The sequence below is a fragment of the Phycodurus eques genome, chromosome 13 (assembly GCF_024500275.1).
Source record: "Phycodurus eques isolate BA_2022a chromosome 13, UOR_Pequ_1.1, whole genome shotgun sequence".
Taxonomy (NCBI): domain Eukaryota; kingdom Metazoa; phylum Chordata; class Actinopteri; order Syngnathiformes; family Syngnathidae; genus Phycodurus; species Phycodurus eques.
The window spans coordinates 21938740-21959895 of NC_084537.1; the positions used below are offsets into that span (position 1 = coordinate 21938740).

General features: G+C 40.8%; 1 protein-coding gene across 15 annotated transcripts in view; it reads left to right on the forward strand.

The window, feature by feature from the left end:
• The first annotated feature begins 10192 nt into the window (after nucleotides 1-10192).
• The window catches only part of dtna (dystrobrevin, alpha), a 36539-nt gene continuing 25575 nt past the window's right edge, over nucleotides 10193-21156 (forward strand). For 6 of the 15 annotated variants that reach the window (XM_061695228.1, XM_061695234.1, XM_061695229.1 and 3 more), the window contains exons 1-2: nucleotides 14048-14278; nucleotides 20804-20871. In XM_061695228.1, coding sequence (XP_061551212.1) covers nucleotides 14262-14278; nucleotides 20804-20871 — 85 coding nt within the window. In that variant the 5' untranslated portion in view covers nucleotides 14048-14261. Of the gene's footprint in view, nucleotides 10326-14046; nucleotides 14279-17375; nucleotides 17596-20803; nucleotides 20872-21156 lie in introns of those variants that run through there. The other 9 variants (XM_061695230.1, XM_061695236.1, XM_061695231.1 and 6 more) reach the window with 5 other exon arrangements.

The following is a 21156-nucleotide window of genomic DNA, read 5'->3' on the forward strand; positions in this document are numbered from 1 at the left end:
ACAAAAACATGAATAACATACAGTACATCACCCATAAATTCACTAATGTGTACAGACCGCTACAAACCTGTTTTGCGAGTTGAATTTGGCTATAACAGGTTTTGCTCCCACCAACCAATCAGAGAACGAAAAAATGCTGACATTATTGTGGGTCAGGTAGCTGGCCCTGGGAGGCGAATTGTCGGAAAACGTCAGCCATCGGAGGAGGCTGGGCTGGCCCACCACTGAAATTTATATACAGTATTTTCTCATTGCAGATACCTTAAGCCCTTCCAGCACGGTCAACTGACCCGTCAGCGTATTTTACAGCGCTTCCATCTCTCCCTTTAAGGAGTAAAGAAAGGAATCCACAAGAGTGTCGAATGTCCATCGACATGCACAAAATGTACAACAGGTTATGGGGGTACGCCTCCACTGACCCTGACCAACCTTTCTTCCGTGAAGGTGAGATGCTGCCGCTGCTTCAGCTTGGCCCGAGTGGTGTTGTGCTGGGCCGCAATTGGGGTCACTTGCTGGCGTACCTTTTCCCACTGCACTTCATTGGCGGAGCATCTGCTTCTTTTCCTTCTCGCACATACGCCTCACTGCCATCTGGCTAGATTGACCGTGAACACATAACGTTAGGTGCAGAGTTTTTACTATTTCTACATAATAGATGAAATAAAACTAGCTAATGTCATGGTTGAAGTATCAACATTCTGCTTTAATATAAGAGGTTTCACAAAACAAATAGAAAGAGTAGTATTACCCTCATTCCCAGGGGCTCAAAAGGTGTTTGCACCACTGACATAATTGTAAATGCAACCATAATTTTCAATACTGGATAAAAAGGCAAAAAGGAAAAGGAAAATCAGACATGAGTGGTGATGGAATTTAGGCAGTCATTGACCAAAATTATTTTATCTAAAAATAAAAAATGTGAAATGTCCAAAGTACTTTTAAGCCCATGAAATGGATGTACTATGGCAAATGTAATATTTTTGTGAATGCTCTTACAGCAATTTCTTCACAACAATCATATGTTGACTGTTTTACTTCAAATTCAAACTATAGACCGAACTACACCATACACTGGAAATACTCTTCAAATTAAATAAAGATCACTTTTGATTGACACTGTCATAGACAAATTCATTTTAAATTTGTTAATGTGGTGGTTGTTTACACTGGTGTAAAGATTCATTGCATCATACTGAGGGGTGTTGCTAACATTTTGGCCATTTTATCCAGTTAAATAAGGGTGGGTCTATGTTTAAGAAACACCTCTCATAATGATGCAATGCAGTTGAATAGCACCTATTTTATAGTGTCAGTCCCAAAAGGCAGGATTTTGGATACCATTCTCTCATTTTGTAGATTTAGCCCATGGAGTGTTAAATCAGCATCTATCTCGCCTCAAAATTCAGTGGATGCTATTTAACGCTCCACTTTTGTCAGCGATGATGAGGTATCTCTTTGATATTTGATGCTTCAAGTCTTCAACTTTGTTCTAAAGCTCTGTGTTTTCTTTTGAGAGACAAGCAAACGTGCTGCGTTTTGACTGAAGCTGCTCTTCTGCGAGGACACCTCAGCTACTCCATTAAGTTTCTGTGGATGTTTCAAACAATGTTTACACAATATGAGTGCAACCAAGTCCTGTCTTAGTAGTCAAAGTCAAAGAATGGCAATAATAAAATATGACAGAAAAACATCCTAAAATGTACATTTAGTGTTAATACAGGTATTAAGTTAGCATGACAGTACAGTACTTACCGTCTTCTCAATGTCTTCCTGTATTGCAACTAGTTTTTCTTTTAATGTCTTACTGGATTGCAGTTAAAACTGAATTTTACATTTTAACTACAATCTGCAATTTAAAAAAGAAAAACATAAATATTTTCTACACATGTCAGTGTTCTGCTTATACAGTAGAACCTCCAAAGTTGAACACAATCCCATCTGTGGGATTGTGTTTGGCCATCGACTAACTTCCAAGTTGAGAAGACAAATTTTGCCATTGTAAATAACGAAGTGAATTCATGTTTTAAATAACATAACATAAATATACAATGATCAGTTACTTGATTAATTTCTGAGGCCTCCAACACCATTATTTGAACAACACGCTGCGTTGCGGCGGCACACGTTCCCTCCACTTGTGCGACCGCCTTCTCGGCATCTGCGATTTCAGCGCATAGGCTTTTCTCAAGCACTTCCAACTGGTTTAACTCTTCTCTGAGGTGACAAATTGTTTTGTAGGGAAGTGAATTAAAAACACGGGCGAGGGAAGGATGTGAAAGCTAAAGTAGCACTGCATATGAAAAACAACAGGCAGCTTTTTGACTTTGACTTGTTTTAATTTACTTAAAGGGAACATGCTATGGAAAACTGACTTTTTAATTGCTTGTGTACAAATAGTTGGGTCGCCGAAGTGCTTGCCCAACCATCAAGTGTGAAATTAAACAACCAAGTAAATCTTTTGTTATCTGCCTATTTCTTAAAGTGTCTGAGCAAACAGTTCTGAACTTTGCCAAATTCTGACATTACAATTAGCCGGTGGTGGCTTAGTGCATGTGCCATCCATTTGCAGTCTGCACACGGAAGAAAACATAGTGCTCTGGAGGAAGTTTGCGAGTTTCCAATAACACCACAAAATGTCCCTAACTTTTTTGCTCATCACTTTTATTTGGAAAAATAGTCATGAGAAATGTAGGAAAAGTCGCTATCACTAAGTCGGAACTGGGCATCATGGTTACGAAAACCGTACTATGCATTTGCATAAGACAGAACAGCTCCCCCAAAACTGATTGATTGCAACCAGTGTGACATGTGGGTACTAAGTGTACTGTATTTATTTAACCTTGGTGTATTTTGACAGAAGAATGTCAGAGACCAGAAAACTATTTTAAATAGTGGGGAAAAAATCGCATACAGTGATCCCTCACTATAGCCAAAATTTGTGAATGATTGACAAGCCCCTAAAGGGGTTTGTGATTGCTTATATCATTTCCTATAATGAGGTTCGTACAAGTAAAGATGCCCCTGTGATGCATTATCAAGCATCAATTAAAAAAAAAATCATATCATCATCGATACATCTACTTATCTGCAGTCACAAAGCTCAGGCTCCATCCCTTGTTGTCATTGTAATTAAATCTGTCCTCGCCATTGGCCTAAGTATTTCATGGGGCGGGGCTGCCTAGGCACTCACATGCACGAGATAGGGCTACTTTCTCAAACTGACTAATTTCAACCGGACAAGAAATACAATGCGTAAAGTGTAATTTTATTCTTGATATCTATTGTGATCTGTTTTTTTTTTTTTTTGTCTATAGAAAAGTGTATACAAAGCGTGTGTGTGTTAAGAGTGTGGTGACAAACAGAAAAGGAAATGGAACATATCTTGACGGTGCACTTACCGCAGGCCACGACGTGACAGTATCATTCTGCAAGCACTTTTTTTGTTCACTCCCCATCAAGAGTGCGTCAGCTATCTTCAAATGGCGAGTAGTTTGACTTTATTTGGGGGCGTTTTGTACAGTGGCTCACTTCTTTCACACTTGTGTGAAAGGTCAGGCCTTTCAGTTTTTTTTTATAGTGACAGTTCTATTTCTATCCATCTATCCATTTTCTATCTCTTTTATCGTCATTAGAGTCAGGGGTGAGTCTCTTCCAGCTGACTTTGGGCGAGAGGCGGGGTAGACCCTGGACCAGTTGCCAGCCGATTGCAGGGCACAACTCTACAAACAATCATTCGCTCACATTCACACCTATGGACAAATAAGAGTCTTCAATGACGCTAGCATGTATGTTTTTGGAATGCGGGGGAAACTCGACACAAGTGGGCTGGAATCAAAATCCGAACTTTGAACCAACTGATGAGATTCAAACCCCAAACCTCAGAACTATGAGGCAGACAAGCTAACCAGGCAAAACCTATGTCGTCAGTTGTATAACTAGTTCCTTTATTTCATATGAACAAAGTTGTTTTTTAAATAAGAATAGCTTGGAAGTCAACCAACTTCAAGGAATGTTTGACTTTGGAGGTTTCAATCTATCTGCATCTGCGTCCTGCAGTGCTGTTCTACACCACTTCAAACAACAACCAAAATAGTAAACACATTATTAAATACCTCTTTGGGAGTGTCAACCAAAACTGTCTTTTTTGACATTTATTTTGTTGTTGTCTGCCTAATCAAGTAACCAATGTGTTTAATTGCTGTATGTAAAGTTTCACCTTTTAAAGTCAATGGAAAGCCTTCGACAATCAACTCGGCATCTTTACTGGGACATCTGTAGAGGAAAACGTAATATTTCACTACATAAAACTGTATGTTTACAAAAAAGACAGCAAGTAATAACCTTGAAGTGTCGCTGCGTTGGTGCTTGGCCCGGTGATCGGTTGACCATTTCCAGGCTGGCAGGAAATAAAACTGTGACTTTTTGCGCTTTTTGTCTGTGTTCAGTCACCTTCTGTATACTGGTTGATGATGCCAGTTGTCCACCTTCCTGCGGAGCTCCTGAATGTGATGAACAGCATTGCCGACACTTGGCCAGGAACTCTTGCGCAGAGCACAAGTATGACATCATCCAGAGGAGACGATCGGAAGGCCTGCTTCATGAGAACATTGAGCTCTGTGAACCAGACTTGAACGTTTGTGTATCACAAACAAACACTTGTCTCTATTTATTGAAACATAGACGCTTGAAATATTTGTGAAGGTACAACCATCGCTGCATGAACATCAGGAAGCAGCAGATGCAGTTGGAACAAACACCTGCTCTATTTGATTAATTTGACTCTGAAAAGTAATTACAAAAGATTATTTGGCTGTGAAAAGTCTTCTGCGACTCCTTACTCTCACTTGGGAGTGTGGTCGTATAGACTGACATGTTTTGTTTTTGAAAGTGTCAAGGAGAGAGCAGCAAACTCCAGGCAAAGCCATGGTTGGGAAAGGGCGCCATCTGGAGGTAAGCAGGGTAAAAAACAAGTGATGCATGGCAAATATTTTGTGTCCAATTTATACAAGAAATACTTTGTCACTAAACGCTAATGCATGAGGGAAACAGGGAATATATATCAGCCAATTATAATAAAATAAAATAAAATTGCTCTTCACTCCTCAGTATTATTGTAAAGAAAATGTTGTCCCTAAAGATCTTAAACACATGTTGAATTGCTTTGCTGAAAGAAAGAAAAAAAAAAGATTTTAAACTAATAAGAAAGCAAAAATTCCTCTAGAATTGAATGTTAATGATTTGTGTTTCTTATATTTTGGTTACTACTAATTAGTCACATGGGGGCCAAGTATTAGAATATAGAAACAGCTGTCAGTATGATGCAGCTTCCATTGGCTGCGTCATGCTGTGCTGTTAATGTTGATAAATGCCAACACTTCCAGAAAGTTCCACATAATTGTTGATAATACAGGAAGCCGAAAATGGCAGCAGCTAGGTGTACATAGAACAATTGTTTTCATCGCACATCGTAGTTATGGTTGCCCCTAGGGGGCGGTTATGATGAGAAATCACTTACATTTCTAGGGGTTCATATTAGGTACAGAATAGAAAAAAATTAAATTGCCTTTAGGCTGGGGCAGATTTAATGATATTTGAAAGAAAACATCAACAGGTTAAATCTGTTCTTTTTAGGAATGTGCCACATCAATAGTGTTTTTCTTTTTAGGAAATGAAAGCTGCAGACAAGTGAAACTAATAGTTTGAACAGTATAAATTGTGATGCTATAAAAACACAAACAATGGCATTTGTTATTAATTTGGCTCTATCCAAAAAGCTGAGAGGGGGTAGTTTAAATGCGTCTGTACTGCGTTAGTTTTTGTTTTTTTTAATCCCCCCAGTGCTACACCGATATTTGTGTGTGCATGTGTGTCATTTTAAACGACTTAAATTTGACTTACTGCCAAAAACATATCGCTAGCCATGACTTCTGCTAGCCAGAAGCGGAGCTGCTTTGTGTTTGTTTACGGACACGGTGTGTGGCTAGAGCACGAGCCAGTTACACTTATTGCCCCTTACCCAATATGTTCTGTGTGGGAATTATAGGGGTTGAATAGACTAGTCGTCTAAACTACTCCGCACCGACGGTTAGCGCTTAAAGTCGACTAATCACGAATCATGTGTTTGCGGGATCTTGTCTTCAAATCAATTTACAGAGGACAATTCGCTCGTCTGCAGCTGTCGCTGGCCAAAGATAATCTGCCGGGCTATAATCAGAAGTTGGTAGTAACGCGCTACATTTACTCCGTTACATTTACTCAAGTAAGATTTTCGATAAACTGTACTTGTCAGAGTACTTTAAATGCAGTGTACTTTTTACTTTTATTTAAGTATTTAATTGAAGAAGGATACTTTTAATCCGTTACAATGATCGACATGCCGTTCGCTACTTTTATTTATCCATTCATGGGTGTGTGCGTCTGTTTTTTAGACTACATCTTTGACTTCCGCATAGGGCACCGTTGCGCCAATCAAACGTGAACACTAATGTCATTTGACTCCAATTCACCAATCAGACGACACAAGGCAGTCACATGACCACGCACGTACCCTTTGCGAGCCAATCAAAATTACTCATTTGGGGGGGGGGAACAGCCGTGCGACTGTGCTTACTTTACAGAATATGAAAAACAACAGCTTTAACATCCAGCTTTTAAATTGTGACTGCCCGAATTTGGATATTTCAGCCCACTTCTAACTTGAGAAAACACCTGGCGGAAAGTTGCAGATGTTTTTGCTGTTGTTTTGGCAGTGGATGTGGCCAAATTAGCTTATGCTGTCGCACACGCACGCAGCAAACAGATTCTTCAAGAAGTCATTTAAGTGAATAAAGCAACTAATTTTTCTGTAGGGCCCAATGCATGTGTTGTTGGTTTTTGGGCATTTAAAAATTGAAATGGTGGGAGGTGTGTCTCGATTCCCATATATTGTTATTTGATTATTAATGCTCTGATTTAAAAAAATAACATTTTTATTTTTTTTTTAAATCAGAAGTTACTCATAAATTAATCTTTACTTGAGTAGTTTTTTCATTGAGTACATTCTTACTCAAGTAAATATTTGGATGACTACTTTTTACTTGAGTCATATTCTAAAGTAACAGTACTCTTACTTGAGTACAATATTTTCCTACTCTATCCACCTCTGGCTCTAACACATCTAACACAAATTTCCGTGTGACACAGTCTTCATACGTCTCCCCGGTTCTGAAAGTATGAAAAAAGCACCATTAGTGGATGAGCATAGCAATTAGCCTTGTGTATCTAGCTTTGGCTTATCCGATCGCTGCTAGTCTTAAAAGATTCATACCAGCGGGACCACGGGACTGGGAAAGGAACGAGAGATGCAGGGCGAAGTGAAGTTTAAGCTTTGCCGCCAAAAGGTTATGCACAATAATGCACAGACAACAACTGTATGCTCAACATCACTATACTTGTGTCACTTTACCAAACTGATCTCAGTGTCGTAACACTTTGAAGAGCAGGCTCTTTAAAGAGAAACAATTGTGGGGGCCTACTAATTACAATTTACAATGACGAAATTCAGCGTAATAGTGAATTGTATTTTTTTTTTTTTTAATTTTATGTCGTTATGTGAAACTGAAAATTTTGGAACGGCTGTCCTGTACTGAAGAAGAAGAAATGTCAACGAAATCATCGACGTCGACTCGACTTTAAATTAGCATTGACTACAAAAATGTGTTAGTTTTGCAACCCCTAATGGAAACCCTAAAGATCACCCTATCGTGTAACTAAGTGCCCCTGCATTTGATTATTTTCATTTTCTTGGTTAGTTATGAGGCGGCACGGTGGCCGACTGGTTAGAGCGTCAGCCTCACAGTTCTGAGGACCCGGGTTCAATCCCCGGCCCCGCCTGTGTGGAGTTTGCATGTTCTCCCCGTGCCTGCGTGGGTTTTCTCCGGGCACTCCGGTTTCCTCCCATGTCCCAAAAACATGCATTAATTGGAGACTCTAAATTGCCCGTAGGCATGACTGTGAGTGCGAATGGCTGTTTGTTTCTATGTGCCCTGTGATTGGCTGGCAGCCAGTTCAGGGTGTACCCCGCCTCCTGAGGAGAAGTGGCTCAGAAAATGGATGGATGGATGGTTAGTTATGATCAGAAGCCAAGAAAACTTAAGCGGCAGCAACATAAAATGACGTGGGGGCCAGATCTGGCCCACGAGCCACAAGTTTGGCAAGTGTAGAAAATAACTGCTTCTTGCTAGTAATGAGACTTAAGGGACATGAGGTCCAACCACAGTTTTCAAAGTGACTCATTGACATGAAGCATGACAGAAACAAAAGTGCAACTTGCAGTCAGTAGAGGAAGAACACCTGTGTCCTCACATTCGATCTACAGTATTTACTAAAACTACAACTATATCGGTTATTTTAATCATGAATGCATCTGTCATTCATTTTTTTTTCAATTGAGCGATGAATCGGATTACCTTTATTAAAAAATAGGACATTATTTCAAATTTAACAGTGCAGAAAGTGCACAACCATAAATTGATTATGATTCAGTTACTCGTTTGGTCCATGAAATGTCAGAAAATCGGCAAAAATGTTACATTTCTGTTTTCCTACTTTTTCTTTTTATTTTGACGTTCTTTAATGCTCTTATTTAACAAAATAATAAGTTACTCATACTTATCTACTCTTACTCATGTAAGTATTTGGAGAGCTACTTTTTTACTTTTACTTGAATCACATATTTCTAAAGTAACAGTACTCTTACTTAAAAGTTACTTGAGTCCAATTTTTGGCTAGTCTACCTACCGCTGGTCATAATGCAGTAGAGCAAGTTGGGTCCAATTCACGAGAAGAAAATGACATTAACTAGCTAGACAACAATGTTTAATGGTGTGGGACACTTTAGGCTAAGGTTAAAAAAAAGTAAGGTAAGTCCAGTTCAATCTTACTGTTTAAAAGCAGAAACCTTTCCATCTCTTCTTGGCGTAAACGTGAGGGCCTCGACAACGTCAGGCATTGGACGGTGACATGGACGCCAATATCCACAATAAACAGTCACTGCCTATGAAAGGACCGAACTCTTTTAGTAGGTTCAACACAAAATGAGCAAATGCTAACTGAACACTCGCGAAAACTTTATCTTTTGAGTCCACCCGCGTGAACTAACGCTATGGCATAAATTGATACCTTCACTTGTCTTCGGATATTGCCATCTCACTCACTTACTGATAGCCGCGTCAACGCCTAATTGACCAACTGAGCTAATAACAAATTAATGAGCTCGGCGGGGGTCGTTGTCATGACAGAACGTGAAAGTGAATATCGACTTACTTGTAAGTTACTCGTTGACCTACGCTAAGTGGCCCTTTGCGTGACACGGTTTTGGCTTGCAACACCCTGAGTTGGAAAGTTGTCCTTTTTCCAATGTTTCACGTAAATCAACCGAAGCGCTGCCAATCTTCCTGCAGCGGTTACTAGGCAACAAGGAGCTGCGCGCCAGGGTCCTTGAGGCGTTCATGGACATTGCCCACGGTTGGAAAAAAGTCTGGAACAATATTAACAATTAGTTTAACTAAAACATTTATCTTTCATTGGTCTAGGTAAATACGGTATTCAAACGTAAATTAAAATCAACTGTAATTCTGAAATAACAACCCCATACATATGGTTTAGTATTTTTAATGCAGTATCGCAATACAAGTAACTCCAATGTCCTCTTCTTTTAGTATACGCGTACAAGTCAGTAATTATTTACAGTTGCAGTACATTTACTTAAAATATTAAATTCAAAATATGAAAACAACAATAACATGATCATTTTTGTTTGTGAGCAACTGTTTTCTACGTTTTTAAAATCTTTTTTTCTGAGCAATTAATACTATTCACTGGCAAATACTCTTCCAGTCTTGGGGCGCTAACATTACGTCATCGTCCAAAAGGTCTTATTTAGTAGAGAGTGAAAAAAAAGGAAAACTTTGCAAAGGCATCTTTGCTTAACGGCCTAGTATTTCTCATTTTTTATTCCAAACTTGAAACATCCTGCAGCCACCAAGCCCCCCCCCCCCCGCCCCCCCCCAACAAAATGACTGGCCCGAGTGACGAGATTCCGCATTACGTCATCGCAAAGGCCACTCGTGTGCGTGTGCACGAACATCCGCGACAACACCAGCGAGTAGGAAAAGGGTGGGAGGGGGGGGTGGGGGTGGGGGGTAGTGGATCGGCCGCTCGTAGTGATGCGTCTCCCGGCCACGAAGGAAGCCTGATCGCGGGCTGCAGGACACGGTCGGCTGTGGTGGTGGTGGTGGGATTCCCGGAGGGACGATGTGGCGTGACATGCCTCGGAATACATTGTGGTAAGTGGCCGTGCAGCTGCAGTCAAATCGCGACCTTAACCCGGGACTGTACTGTGCGTAGATTGACACTGTACGCTGTGTAATGACACTTTTGCATTGCTATAAACATAGGTTTGGTGCGTTTAGTGTTACGCACAGGTGTCTCTATGCATGCTGAGCATACGAGTAGGCGCCTGTTGCAGTCGTTCTTGCTGCCCTTTTTACCTTTTACCACAATGGCTGCTGTTGATTTTTTTACCTTTTACCACAATTTCTTTTACCTTTTACCACAATGGCTGCTGTTGATTTTTAACATGCGTTTCTCCCTGTGCCCAGGCCAGTGCTTGGTGATTTTATTTTAGATTCTCAAGCATGCATTTGAAGTGTGTTCGGTTTTGTCCCGTACGTGGTCACCTGTGTTTGCACTCATTCCAGTCATTGTCGTCACTGACGACCTTTAAAGCAGGCTTTCCCAAACTTTTGGGATTAAATTATAAGGACAGCACAGTTGTCTAGTGGTTATCACCACTGCCCCACAGTTCTGAGGTTCTGGGTTCAAATACTGGCTCAGGACTTTTTGTGCGCAGTTTGCATGTTCCAGCATATAGTGATGCACAGGTACAGTATGGAAACAAATTAAATTGCCTTTAGACTCTAAATCACAAGTGTCAAACTGAAGGCCCGGGGGCCAGATTCAGATTCCTGCATCACTTTTTGTGGCCCACTAAAGCAAAAATGGTATTTTACTTTTCATTTTGGCAGAAAATGTGTGCCAGGATAGCAGTTTTGCTTTACTTTTAACACATCTTGCAAGGATTTGTTTAATTCACAAACTGAACAATAGTTGCACACTTAAATATGTATTTTCCACAATTTTCCATAACTTCAGATTTTGAATTCAATTTCTTGTTAACAATACATATTTACAGTGGTGCCTTGGCATACGAGTGACCCGACTTATGTGTTTTTCAACATACGAGCCGTCGTTAGGCCGATTTTTTTTGTGTTTTTTGTGGGGGGGTTTTTCTGCTATGACTTACAAGCAGAAATTTGAGATACATGTGCTGTATGGCGGCAGTGAACTCAACTTAATTCACTTCACAACAGGCAGCAGTTTGGCAGGTGGTGAGCAATTCTTCAAAAAAGAGGCGGCAAGCGGTTTATTGCCACTTTACTGTCAAACTAAACATAAAACCAGAAGAATTACACGTTTTGTATTTAAAGCAACCACATAGCTTTGCCTTAGAAATATCGACTTGGCTTAATGCCCACAAACAAAATGCCAAAGATGAGCTAACAAAAAAACATCATCGTCGCAGTGTTATAACCCTTTGAGTGACTGTTATTTAAATACAAGTGGTGGGGCAGCACAGGTAGACACCCAATTTAACAACACTCACAAGCATGTATAATCTATCCTCTGTGAAAAATGACAACTATGACTGCAGCTTACTGAGGAGTTGCAAGTCCCAATGTATATCTTGTATCTGTATTATACTACCCCCAGGTGGCCAAGATGCACACAGCAGAAGGAGTTGCACAATCTCGATGAATCATGACAAGCTGTTAAATTATATACTTTCTATTTCATTATGTTATTACTATGTTTTTTATTAAATGCAATATAGTTTTCACAGCCTTCTGAGGGAACCCAGAACTACTATGTAGCAGCAACCAAAACATGTTTGACATCCGTGCAACTGCCTGTGTGTGAATGGTTGTTTGTCTCTAGCCGCCCTGCGATTGGCTGGTGATCAGTCACAGGTGTGCGCAGCCTCTTACCCGAAGTTAGCTGGGCTACCGCACATCTGAGACTAAAATGATGACAAGCAGTTCAGAAAATGGATGGATGGATAAAAAAAGCAGTTCCTCCTTGGGACTGATATGCACAAAATATGTTTTTCCATAACATCGACATAAACCAATGCTAAAGAACAAATCTAGCACAGGTTTATTACAACAAACAAATCAAAAAGCCAAAACATTTTTCTTGATATTAGTGTATTTGGCACAGATCTAACACACAGACACTACATTAGCTACAGTATTCTCTATACATGTAATGCTTGCAATTGTTTGGTGTATGTTGAAAAAGTGTGTTTTAATAAGTCCTAAATATGTTTAAGTGTGGGGAGGATAAACCTGTCATAGGTTTTCACCTATTGTGGGTTGATCTGGAACATATCCCTCGCAATGAACTCACTGTACGACCAATATTACTGTTAACAAGAATACTGTTGATCATGATAAATCTCAACACTTACTATGCATTTGAGCCACCCAATGCTCATTTTTGGTATTTTTAAAGCCAAAACCATGGCGATCATTAATGACCAGAGAGCAAGAGGAAGAGACAACGCTGCTGTGCTGCAGCTTTGTTTTTCTCCTTCTGGCTCCGAGGATGGGAAGCCGGTGTCGTTTATAGTATCACGATGCAAAGAATAACTCCCGGCCAATTGGTGTTAGCAGCTGCGATGTGCCGCGAACACACAGTGGGCCGACACGCTAGCAAGTGTGTTTGTTTACGGAAATGTCGCACCATGATGTGCTCCAACTCGCCACGGAGGAGACAAATGAACTTTAGTCACACAAATAGACTTGTAGTGTACGTTGAGTAAATATAGTATAGCGTGTGGGTCATTTCAGAATTGGAGGACAATTGTAGACAGCAACATTTTCTTCAAATATCTAAAAAATATGTATATTTTTTTAAATCTCTAATTACAGTAACAGGGTTGCAAATAAATGCTAATGTTAGAGTTTTTGCTGCAGAGTACTTGCTAGCTGTGTTAGCTGCTATGCTAACTGGTCAAGAACAAATGTAGCTGTATAGTAAAAAAGAAAAACCTTGACATAGATATGCCTTTTTCTGATAATATGAGTAAAAGTTTTGTTGGTTTGAGTGACATACTCAAGCTTGAAAAAAAAAATGAAAAACAGAAGCGAGTAGTCCATATAACATAGTTCTACCCATGATCAAAGCAATTAGCTTTATTTTTATTTATTTTTTATTTTGATGAGTCACGAAGCTCACTTTTTTCTCTCCCTCTCGATGGCTGAAAAGGTTTTAGTAACAAGTTTGCGTGAATATTGAGGGACGCAACTTCAGAGCACAATCACTACTATTTAAAACATGTCTGTGATCAAGTAAAATGTTTTATTGACAAGGAAGACATACCGACCAAAAAAGCTGATTTAAAACTTATTTTATCTATTATATTTGATATGTAAATTGGTCATCAAGAGGGAGGGACAGGAGGAATAAACATTTTAGAGGTTGCTCAAGAGCTATTTAGTAGTTTAAATTATATTTAGCAATCACTTTTTTTTTCTCAGGACAATTATAATTTACACAACAAGTGCATGTTTCTGTATGTGGTTTGAAATTTCATTGGGGGCACTGAAAATGTCACCCATTTCTTTAATGACCCATATACAGTATAACTTCGTCTGAACTGTCGTCGCATGTTTGCCCAAGTTAAAAAAAAATCTGACGCCTCATTCCTTGCTGTGTCTTTTGCCGGGATTTAGCCCCTGAGGCTGTCGGGGGTTAAACGGTATGTATGCGATGGTTTTCTCTTTTAAGGGCATTCATTTTCCAGTGCTGCCAGAGTGACAGGAGCACAGAGAGAGAGAGAGAGAGAGAGAGAGAGAGGTGGGGTGGGGTTGGGGCGGTGGGAGAGAGTAATGTGTGTTGGGCATGTGCCAGGAACGAGGTTTAGGGTCTTGCAACTGGAGCGCCAGTAAAGCTGCACAAGAATGTGGAGCCTTCTCATTTGATAGTTAAAGATAGAGGCAGCGCAGGCCGCTTCCTAGACACGTTCTAATCTTCAGACCAACGGTTCGGCTCTTTTGTCGTAATGTTTGCTCCTTAGACGGGGATTTGGCCTTGTGTGAGCTTAATTCCGTCAGGACTTTGTAATAAGTCAAGGCAAGGCGAGTGGAAGCAGTCGCAGCATGGTGTTTTATGAGAGGTACAGTACGCTGTGATTTGTTTTGGCTGCTTTAATATCTACTCATGTGCTAGATTGTATCAATCTCTGTTATTTCCCAGAATAAAAACAGTCTGCCGAAGGTCACATGGCTCGGATGTGACGTGCGAGCACTGCTATCATTGTTCGTCTTTTAAAATTGAACATGTTTGCATTTATATTCACTCACAGTAGAAATGATGAATGGATCTGGCCTGGAGTGTGACATTGGACTATAGTGGCTGCTCAAAGCACTGCTACATACAGTATCTCAAAGCACATTCGCCATGGCATCACAATGAATCAAGCACTACTCCATGGCCGTGTCTTGTCCTAAAATGATGGTCATGTTAATCAACCAGCTTTTCTCTTGCATTTAGGATCATGGCTGCTAGTGGTTAGCATTTCTGCCTCTCAGTCCAGAGGAGCTGGGTTCGAATCTCAGCTCCAGCCTTCCTGTGTGGAGTTTGCGTGTTCTTCCCGTGCTCGCGTGGGGTTTCTCCAGGTAGTCTAGCTACCGGCCACGTTCATAAGTAATGTAAACATGTACAAAGACTTACAACAATTCACTATTACATTTGTCCGGATTATTGAGGCAGTGGCAAAAAAAGCCGAATACACGTTTGGGCTTTCTGGCATTATTTGCCCCTCCAACACTATATAAATACCGAGCCCTGTCATTCCATCAGTGGCCATGATAACTTGGCCATTTCTACCACTACAGTGTGCAATTATCTATCAAACTATGACTACAACCTGAAAAAAACCCCACATCTTCCCTCAAGTGTCATGACCCGCGCGGGTCTGCGAGTCTGCTAGTGGCTAGTAGCTAGTAGCTGCTAGCGGGCTTGCGGACTGGCATTAAGTCGTCTAATACTACACAGCCTTGATCCATGTGCCACGCGTAGTGCCACACAACAGAGACACTTCAGGGAATGTTAAACTGTCTATAAAGTTTGCTAGCCAACACGCTTACGAGCGAGTGAGCTGATGACTGGAACAGCGGCGGGGTTGTCGAATACGTCAGCGCCTCGTGCAGTGGTGTTGTGTGTGAGTCCCGACATAACAGAGACCCCTTAGGGAACGTTAACTGTTTATTAAACACAGCGCCGTACATTATTCAGCCTTTAGCTGACTACAAAAATATTCACACTCTATGAACCTATTCTGAAAAATGAGTGTGGTGCGTTTTCCTCGGACATGCCCATAGCGACTGACAGATATTTTTTTTATGATTTTAAAGCCTCATATTATGTATTTGGCAATTCTTTTATTCATTCAAATTTGGCAGGCTTGTCAACAATACTTTTTCCACTTTACAGGGCCTTTAATTAGGATAAGTAGTACAGAAAATAGACAGATGGATAATGAATACAAATGTGTACTATACTTTCTACTCAAAAGAAGCGTATCGCTGTACATAATTAAACTAAAATAAAGAAAACTACCCACCCTTTAACATGTGATATCGCTTTAAATTACGCCAAAACACATTTTTCATCATCTATTATTGATGTTGTTATTGTTACTTTCCTTGCCCAAGTTTTTATCCATGTCCAAATTGTAATTCAGTACCTTTATTTCATTTGAATTTGGGCATTTTACAGGACATGTTTCGTAACATTCACCCCCCCCCCCCCCCCCCAAAGGGTCAAGATGAGCAGGTTGGCACCTTGCATGCCAACCTTCACCACAAGTTAATGAATAATCCTGAGAATGTGTCATCTTCTGCTCTGAATGGGCAGTAGATGAAAAGCAAGGTTCACGAGCACTTGAATGTGTGTGTCGGTGTGTGTGCGTGTGTGCATGCGTGCTCTCAGCTGCCCCTGAGGTCATTTCGTTCTGCTTCAGTTTGGATCTTGTTGGTGTTCATCTCACTAAAAGTCTGTTCACACAGATATCTACAGCCAAACACCACCAGCATCCTCTGTGCCATCTTCCGGATTTTTGGAAAGTTGTCTGTGCTTAGTGAAGCATAAAACTCATCCAGTTTGAGAGTTGAACTTCTCTTTTAAGACAGTATCACATTGGAGATCAATCAGTTCCATCTGCAGTTCGCGTGGTGCTGTTTCAGGTTCTTGTGTGACGGAATATTGGATGGCAGTTTATCAGATAAAGGTGTTTTGCTGAGCCTGCAAGCTTGATTTTAACTGCTGAGCCGTAGCCATATTTCGCATAATCAGCATGCTTGGTAGAAAAGTGACGGATGATGTTATATGCCTCTAAAACCGCAATGGTTTCTTAACAAATTCGACATAAAGCCTTTGACCGGACTTCAATGAAGAAGTATTTAGTAGTCCATTCTATATCAAACGTTCGGCACTCACTGTCGACTTTTCTTTGCTTTGGCTTTGGTTCAGAGCAGTAGCAGTGTAAAAACAGAACAGCCAAAGTCAAGTCAATGTATCACTGTACCTACTGCACTACATGGTGGAACCACTGGGCATCACAGGACAACCTGGTGGAACCACTCGGCATTACAGGACAAGGTCAAACGAATATAGTCATGATTTTGATATGATTTGGGCGATTCTGTATCTTTGCCGGGCCAGATTGAAATGATCAAGGGGCCTGATGTGGCCCTTGTGCCGTAGTTTACCCACCCCTGATCTTGAAATCCATTTTAACATATTAGCACATTTTTTTTACCACTCCATCCGTACCTCAAAGACCCACAAGTGGCTGTTCGCAATGATTGGGATTAGAAAAAGATAAAGAAGCCTGCTGATTTTAAATTCTGGTATTTTTTAAATTGCACCACGTGTGTCTGAAAAATATAGCTAATTACTGTCAAAGTAATATAAAATAGCATGCCTGAATGATTATCTCAAGCCGTTCGTCCAAAGAAAACGACCGTCCCCACTGAGATTCCTCTCATAAATGATATTTATAAGTGAAAGAAAAAAAAAAAACTTTCCTCCACAAACTTTGCCCGTCTGCAATGGGAGGTGTTGAATCAGGCGTGTGAGGGGGATTTGGAGGGGGTGGTGTGGAGGCTTGCTGCCATGGCAACAATGCACATGACTAGGTATATTAGATTGTCTTGGACAGTGTGCGGCGAGGCGTGGTGTGAGTCGTCTCTCGACTGCTCCCTCTGCCCCGCTTCCTTGAAAGTCTTGTCCTCGTCTTACTTATATTTGCTCACCTCCCCTCGGATTCCGTGTGGTTGTTTGTGTGTCTGTGTGTGTGTGTGTGTGTGTGTTGTTCAATTTGGAAAGCTAGGAAAATAGTGGGGGAGTGAAGAAAGGAAGAAACAATGTTCAGAGGCAACAAGACAGCCCTTGTGTCCTTCCGATATTTGCGGATTACTTACATTTAAGGTTTGATTACTGTCGCATAATTCCTTGCTGAAATTGACTCTATTTTGTGTATTTTCATTGAGTGTGGATCGAGTATTATAGCTTCTTCAGACCCCTATTAGCCTGCTAGGCTAAAGGCCTCTTTATACTCCCGCATTGCATCACGTGACCGACGAATTGGCCCGCGCGGCCCCTCTGCGTAGCTCGAACACGGCAAAAATAGTTGCTGCGCGTAGAACGCCGCGGAGATCATCTCTCGTGATTGGTCCGTTTTAGTCACATGCTGTGATGACGTACTCAGCGTGCCCCTTGGTTCTACTTACCATCTACGCTGCCGCCTTCTCGAACGATTTTGCAGCATAATTAAACGTATCATCTGGTCATCTAGGTCCATTTGTTCCAGCAGACACTGTTCCACGGTCGCCATTGTTTTGGATTTGTTACTTGTTACTGTCAGGAAAGTAAAAATGGGTACCGGAAATGACCAAGAAAATGCAGAGGAAACTCCACCCTGTGGTGTCCTAGCCAATACCAGCCGTAGCGACACCCCCGACTTGGAGGTGAACTGCAGTACATTTTAAAAATTGCGCACGTGGGTTGCACAGTTCTGGGGACCGGGGTTGACGCGCGGGACAGCCGCAGTGACGTTAGCGCGGTCGCCGCCCGCGCGAGTATAAAGAAGCCTTAATAGTGAGTAGGTGTAGGCCGGTTTCAGATTCTGGCGGTATGATAACCATGAGCAAAAAAATTGGGTAGAAAAACAACTTTTTTCCCCATGGAACGAGCTCCGTAGGTACATTAGTAAATGTAAAAAGAAAATAAACAATTGAATGAACAATTGAAGAATTGAAAAATCAAAAAGTAGTACAACAGTAAATGAGTGGCCACTTCTCTGCTCTTCTCTGCTTTGTGAAGTAACGTTAGAAAGGAAACAAACTGATGTTAGCCATGCTACTTAACTAGGTTGCTAAATATCTGCCTCAGTAGCGAGTCTAGAGTATTTATTTCACCAGTTGTAGACACGCTAACTGTTGTAGCTGGTTCCAAACACTGATGACAGGGTTATAGTAATATATTAAGATTTCCTTGAATTACCAAACTGCTGTACTCCAAAAATTCCAAAAAGAGCCGACTTTTTTGACAAGGGGAAAAATTGAGGGCTCGCTGTCTGCTCGCATCACTTTGCCAGCGCAAAAAAAATCAGCTCATGCCAAGATGGAAACTTTTAGTGGTTTTGAAACTGTGACTTTTTAAAACCACAGTATACTTTGACACCGGTAAACGCCCCATACCCAATGGTGAGTGTGGATTCCGTTACCACGGTGACTCGGGGCAATGATATGTGGCTGCATATAAAGCGACTACGAATTGCAACGCGCATGCGAGACCCCACAAAGACAGCTAGGATTGTATTTTCCCTCGTGGAGTCAGCACCTCATCACCAAGCTGCTGAATTATAATTTTCAGTTGGTGTACGGATCCATGTAGGTGGCGCATGCAGTGGACACATTGCCAAATACAACCCCCTCCCGGTCTCACCCACCGACAATGCCTATCAGAATTATAAACATAAATGTGTTTCAGACAATGGCTTGAAAGTGGCTCTGGATCTTTCCACAACCTCCCTTCCAAGTCATGGATGCAGAAACTCACTGTAGGGGTAGTTGGTACTGTATTTAAATTAGCCTCACTGTTAACTGTTAACTGACTGTTAACTCACTCACAGACACATTCTCCGAAAGGCAGATAACAGATTTACATGGTTGTTTAATTTCACACTTGATGGATAAGCCATGAAAAGGTCAATTTTCCAATACAGTGTATGTCCCCTTAAGGTCTCTTGAGATTAGGACTGGGCAGTAATTGATGGCTGAGGATTCTGTCTCTGTAATTTACCAGTCATTTTGCCCAAAGATTGGGTCGATGTAGACCAATTTCCCATACCTTACATCATGCTCGTCTTCTTTTGACTGCAAATTAGTTGCACATTACCATCACCTACATCAGGGGTGTCAAACCCAAATTCACGGTGGGCCAAAATTAAAAATTGGGACAACATAGCGGAGCAAACTCAATATTTAAGGAAAAATCACTGCGATGTGCACGTTTCCCTTCTCTGCATAAATGTAGCGTTAAAGTTTATCATACGACAACAAACTTACATTTTGCTTAAACACTGAATCTGGAATAAACAAACGTTTAATATGATAAACACAAGAAATAAAATTTGCAATAAAAGACATCAGTGGTATTTGTTTGTTGTTTTGTATTTAAATAGATAACGTGAATTCTTCTGTCTCGCCATCTTCTATTTATCTATCTCCAACTACCTTTCTTTTGAATGTAAATCTTTTTTCAAAGCCCAATGACAAAACAACAACAACAATTAGTTTGACATACATGACCTACATGACTGGAGTAGAACATCACCAAAAATGAATGAAATGAAATGAAATGTGGCATTTTTCGCACTTTTCGCGGGTGATAGGGACTGAGCCCTGACGCGAATACCAAAAATCTTTGATAAATTGACTCCCGAGCAAAAAGGTTTGTAATTGCCTACAGACGCCACAAGATGACAGCAAAGCACTTTTCTTCTGTTAAACAAGGCTATGAGTTGACAAAACGAAGCTACTCCCCTTGCTTCAACATAGTTCATTAGCCCCAAGATGCCACAAGATGGCACCCACGCAGTATTTTCGGATTAGACATGGCTTTGGCTTCAGCGCAAAACAGCTATAGTAAGTTTTTCAGTGAATAAAGAAGGATATGTCACCCCCCCCCAAAAAAAAAAAAAAAAAAAAAAAACATCCATGAATAGGCAAATATGCTAATGCCAAACTGCAAATATGCAGGGGTTCATTGTATTATATGTGTAACGACATATTTTTTTAATACAGCTCTTTTATTGCATCTAATTAGATTGTGCAAGTCTTCCTAATGAAGTGTTCAGTGCATTTGTACAATATGTATGTACAAAAAAAAAACATCAAAGTATATAAATTTTAGTTGTGGTCACGCAGAATAGCTGTCATCTCATCATGTCTGCTTGTATTAATGAAGTGGTTAGAGCCTCGCATGCACAATGGTTTTTATCAGTTGCCTGACGCTTCAGAGAATTAAGTCAAAAACATTTTGTGTTCAGTCATCAAGCCGTGATTTTTATGAGGACGGCGCTAAAAATCAGGAGTGCATAGATTGACTTTTACTCTCTCTCTCTCTTGATCAGAATGATTGAAGACTGCGGGTGGAGCGGGGACAACATGGCAGACAGAAGGCAACTGCTTGTCGAGATGAGTAAGTACTAAGGCGCACAAGCCCGCGTCCTGGTCGACGCTGGCCTTTTTCACCCACTGGCCATTAAAATGTCCACTTCTCCCAAGTTTGCGTGTAAGACATGATGGAGATGAAATGGTCCGACGAGCGTCATATCCAGATTGATTATAAACTGAGAGGATGACATCATCCCCTTTCTGATACTGAATCACATCATATTTTGTCCATCTCATGTAGTCCAATAAGGTAACCAAAGATGTGCTAACCAGAACGCTGTGCTGCCCCAGTGCAAACAACCACAATTGT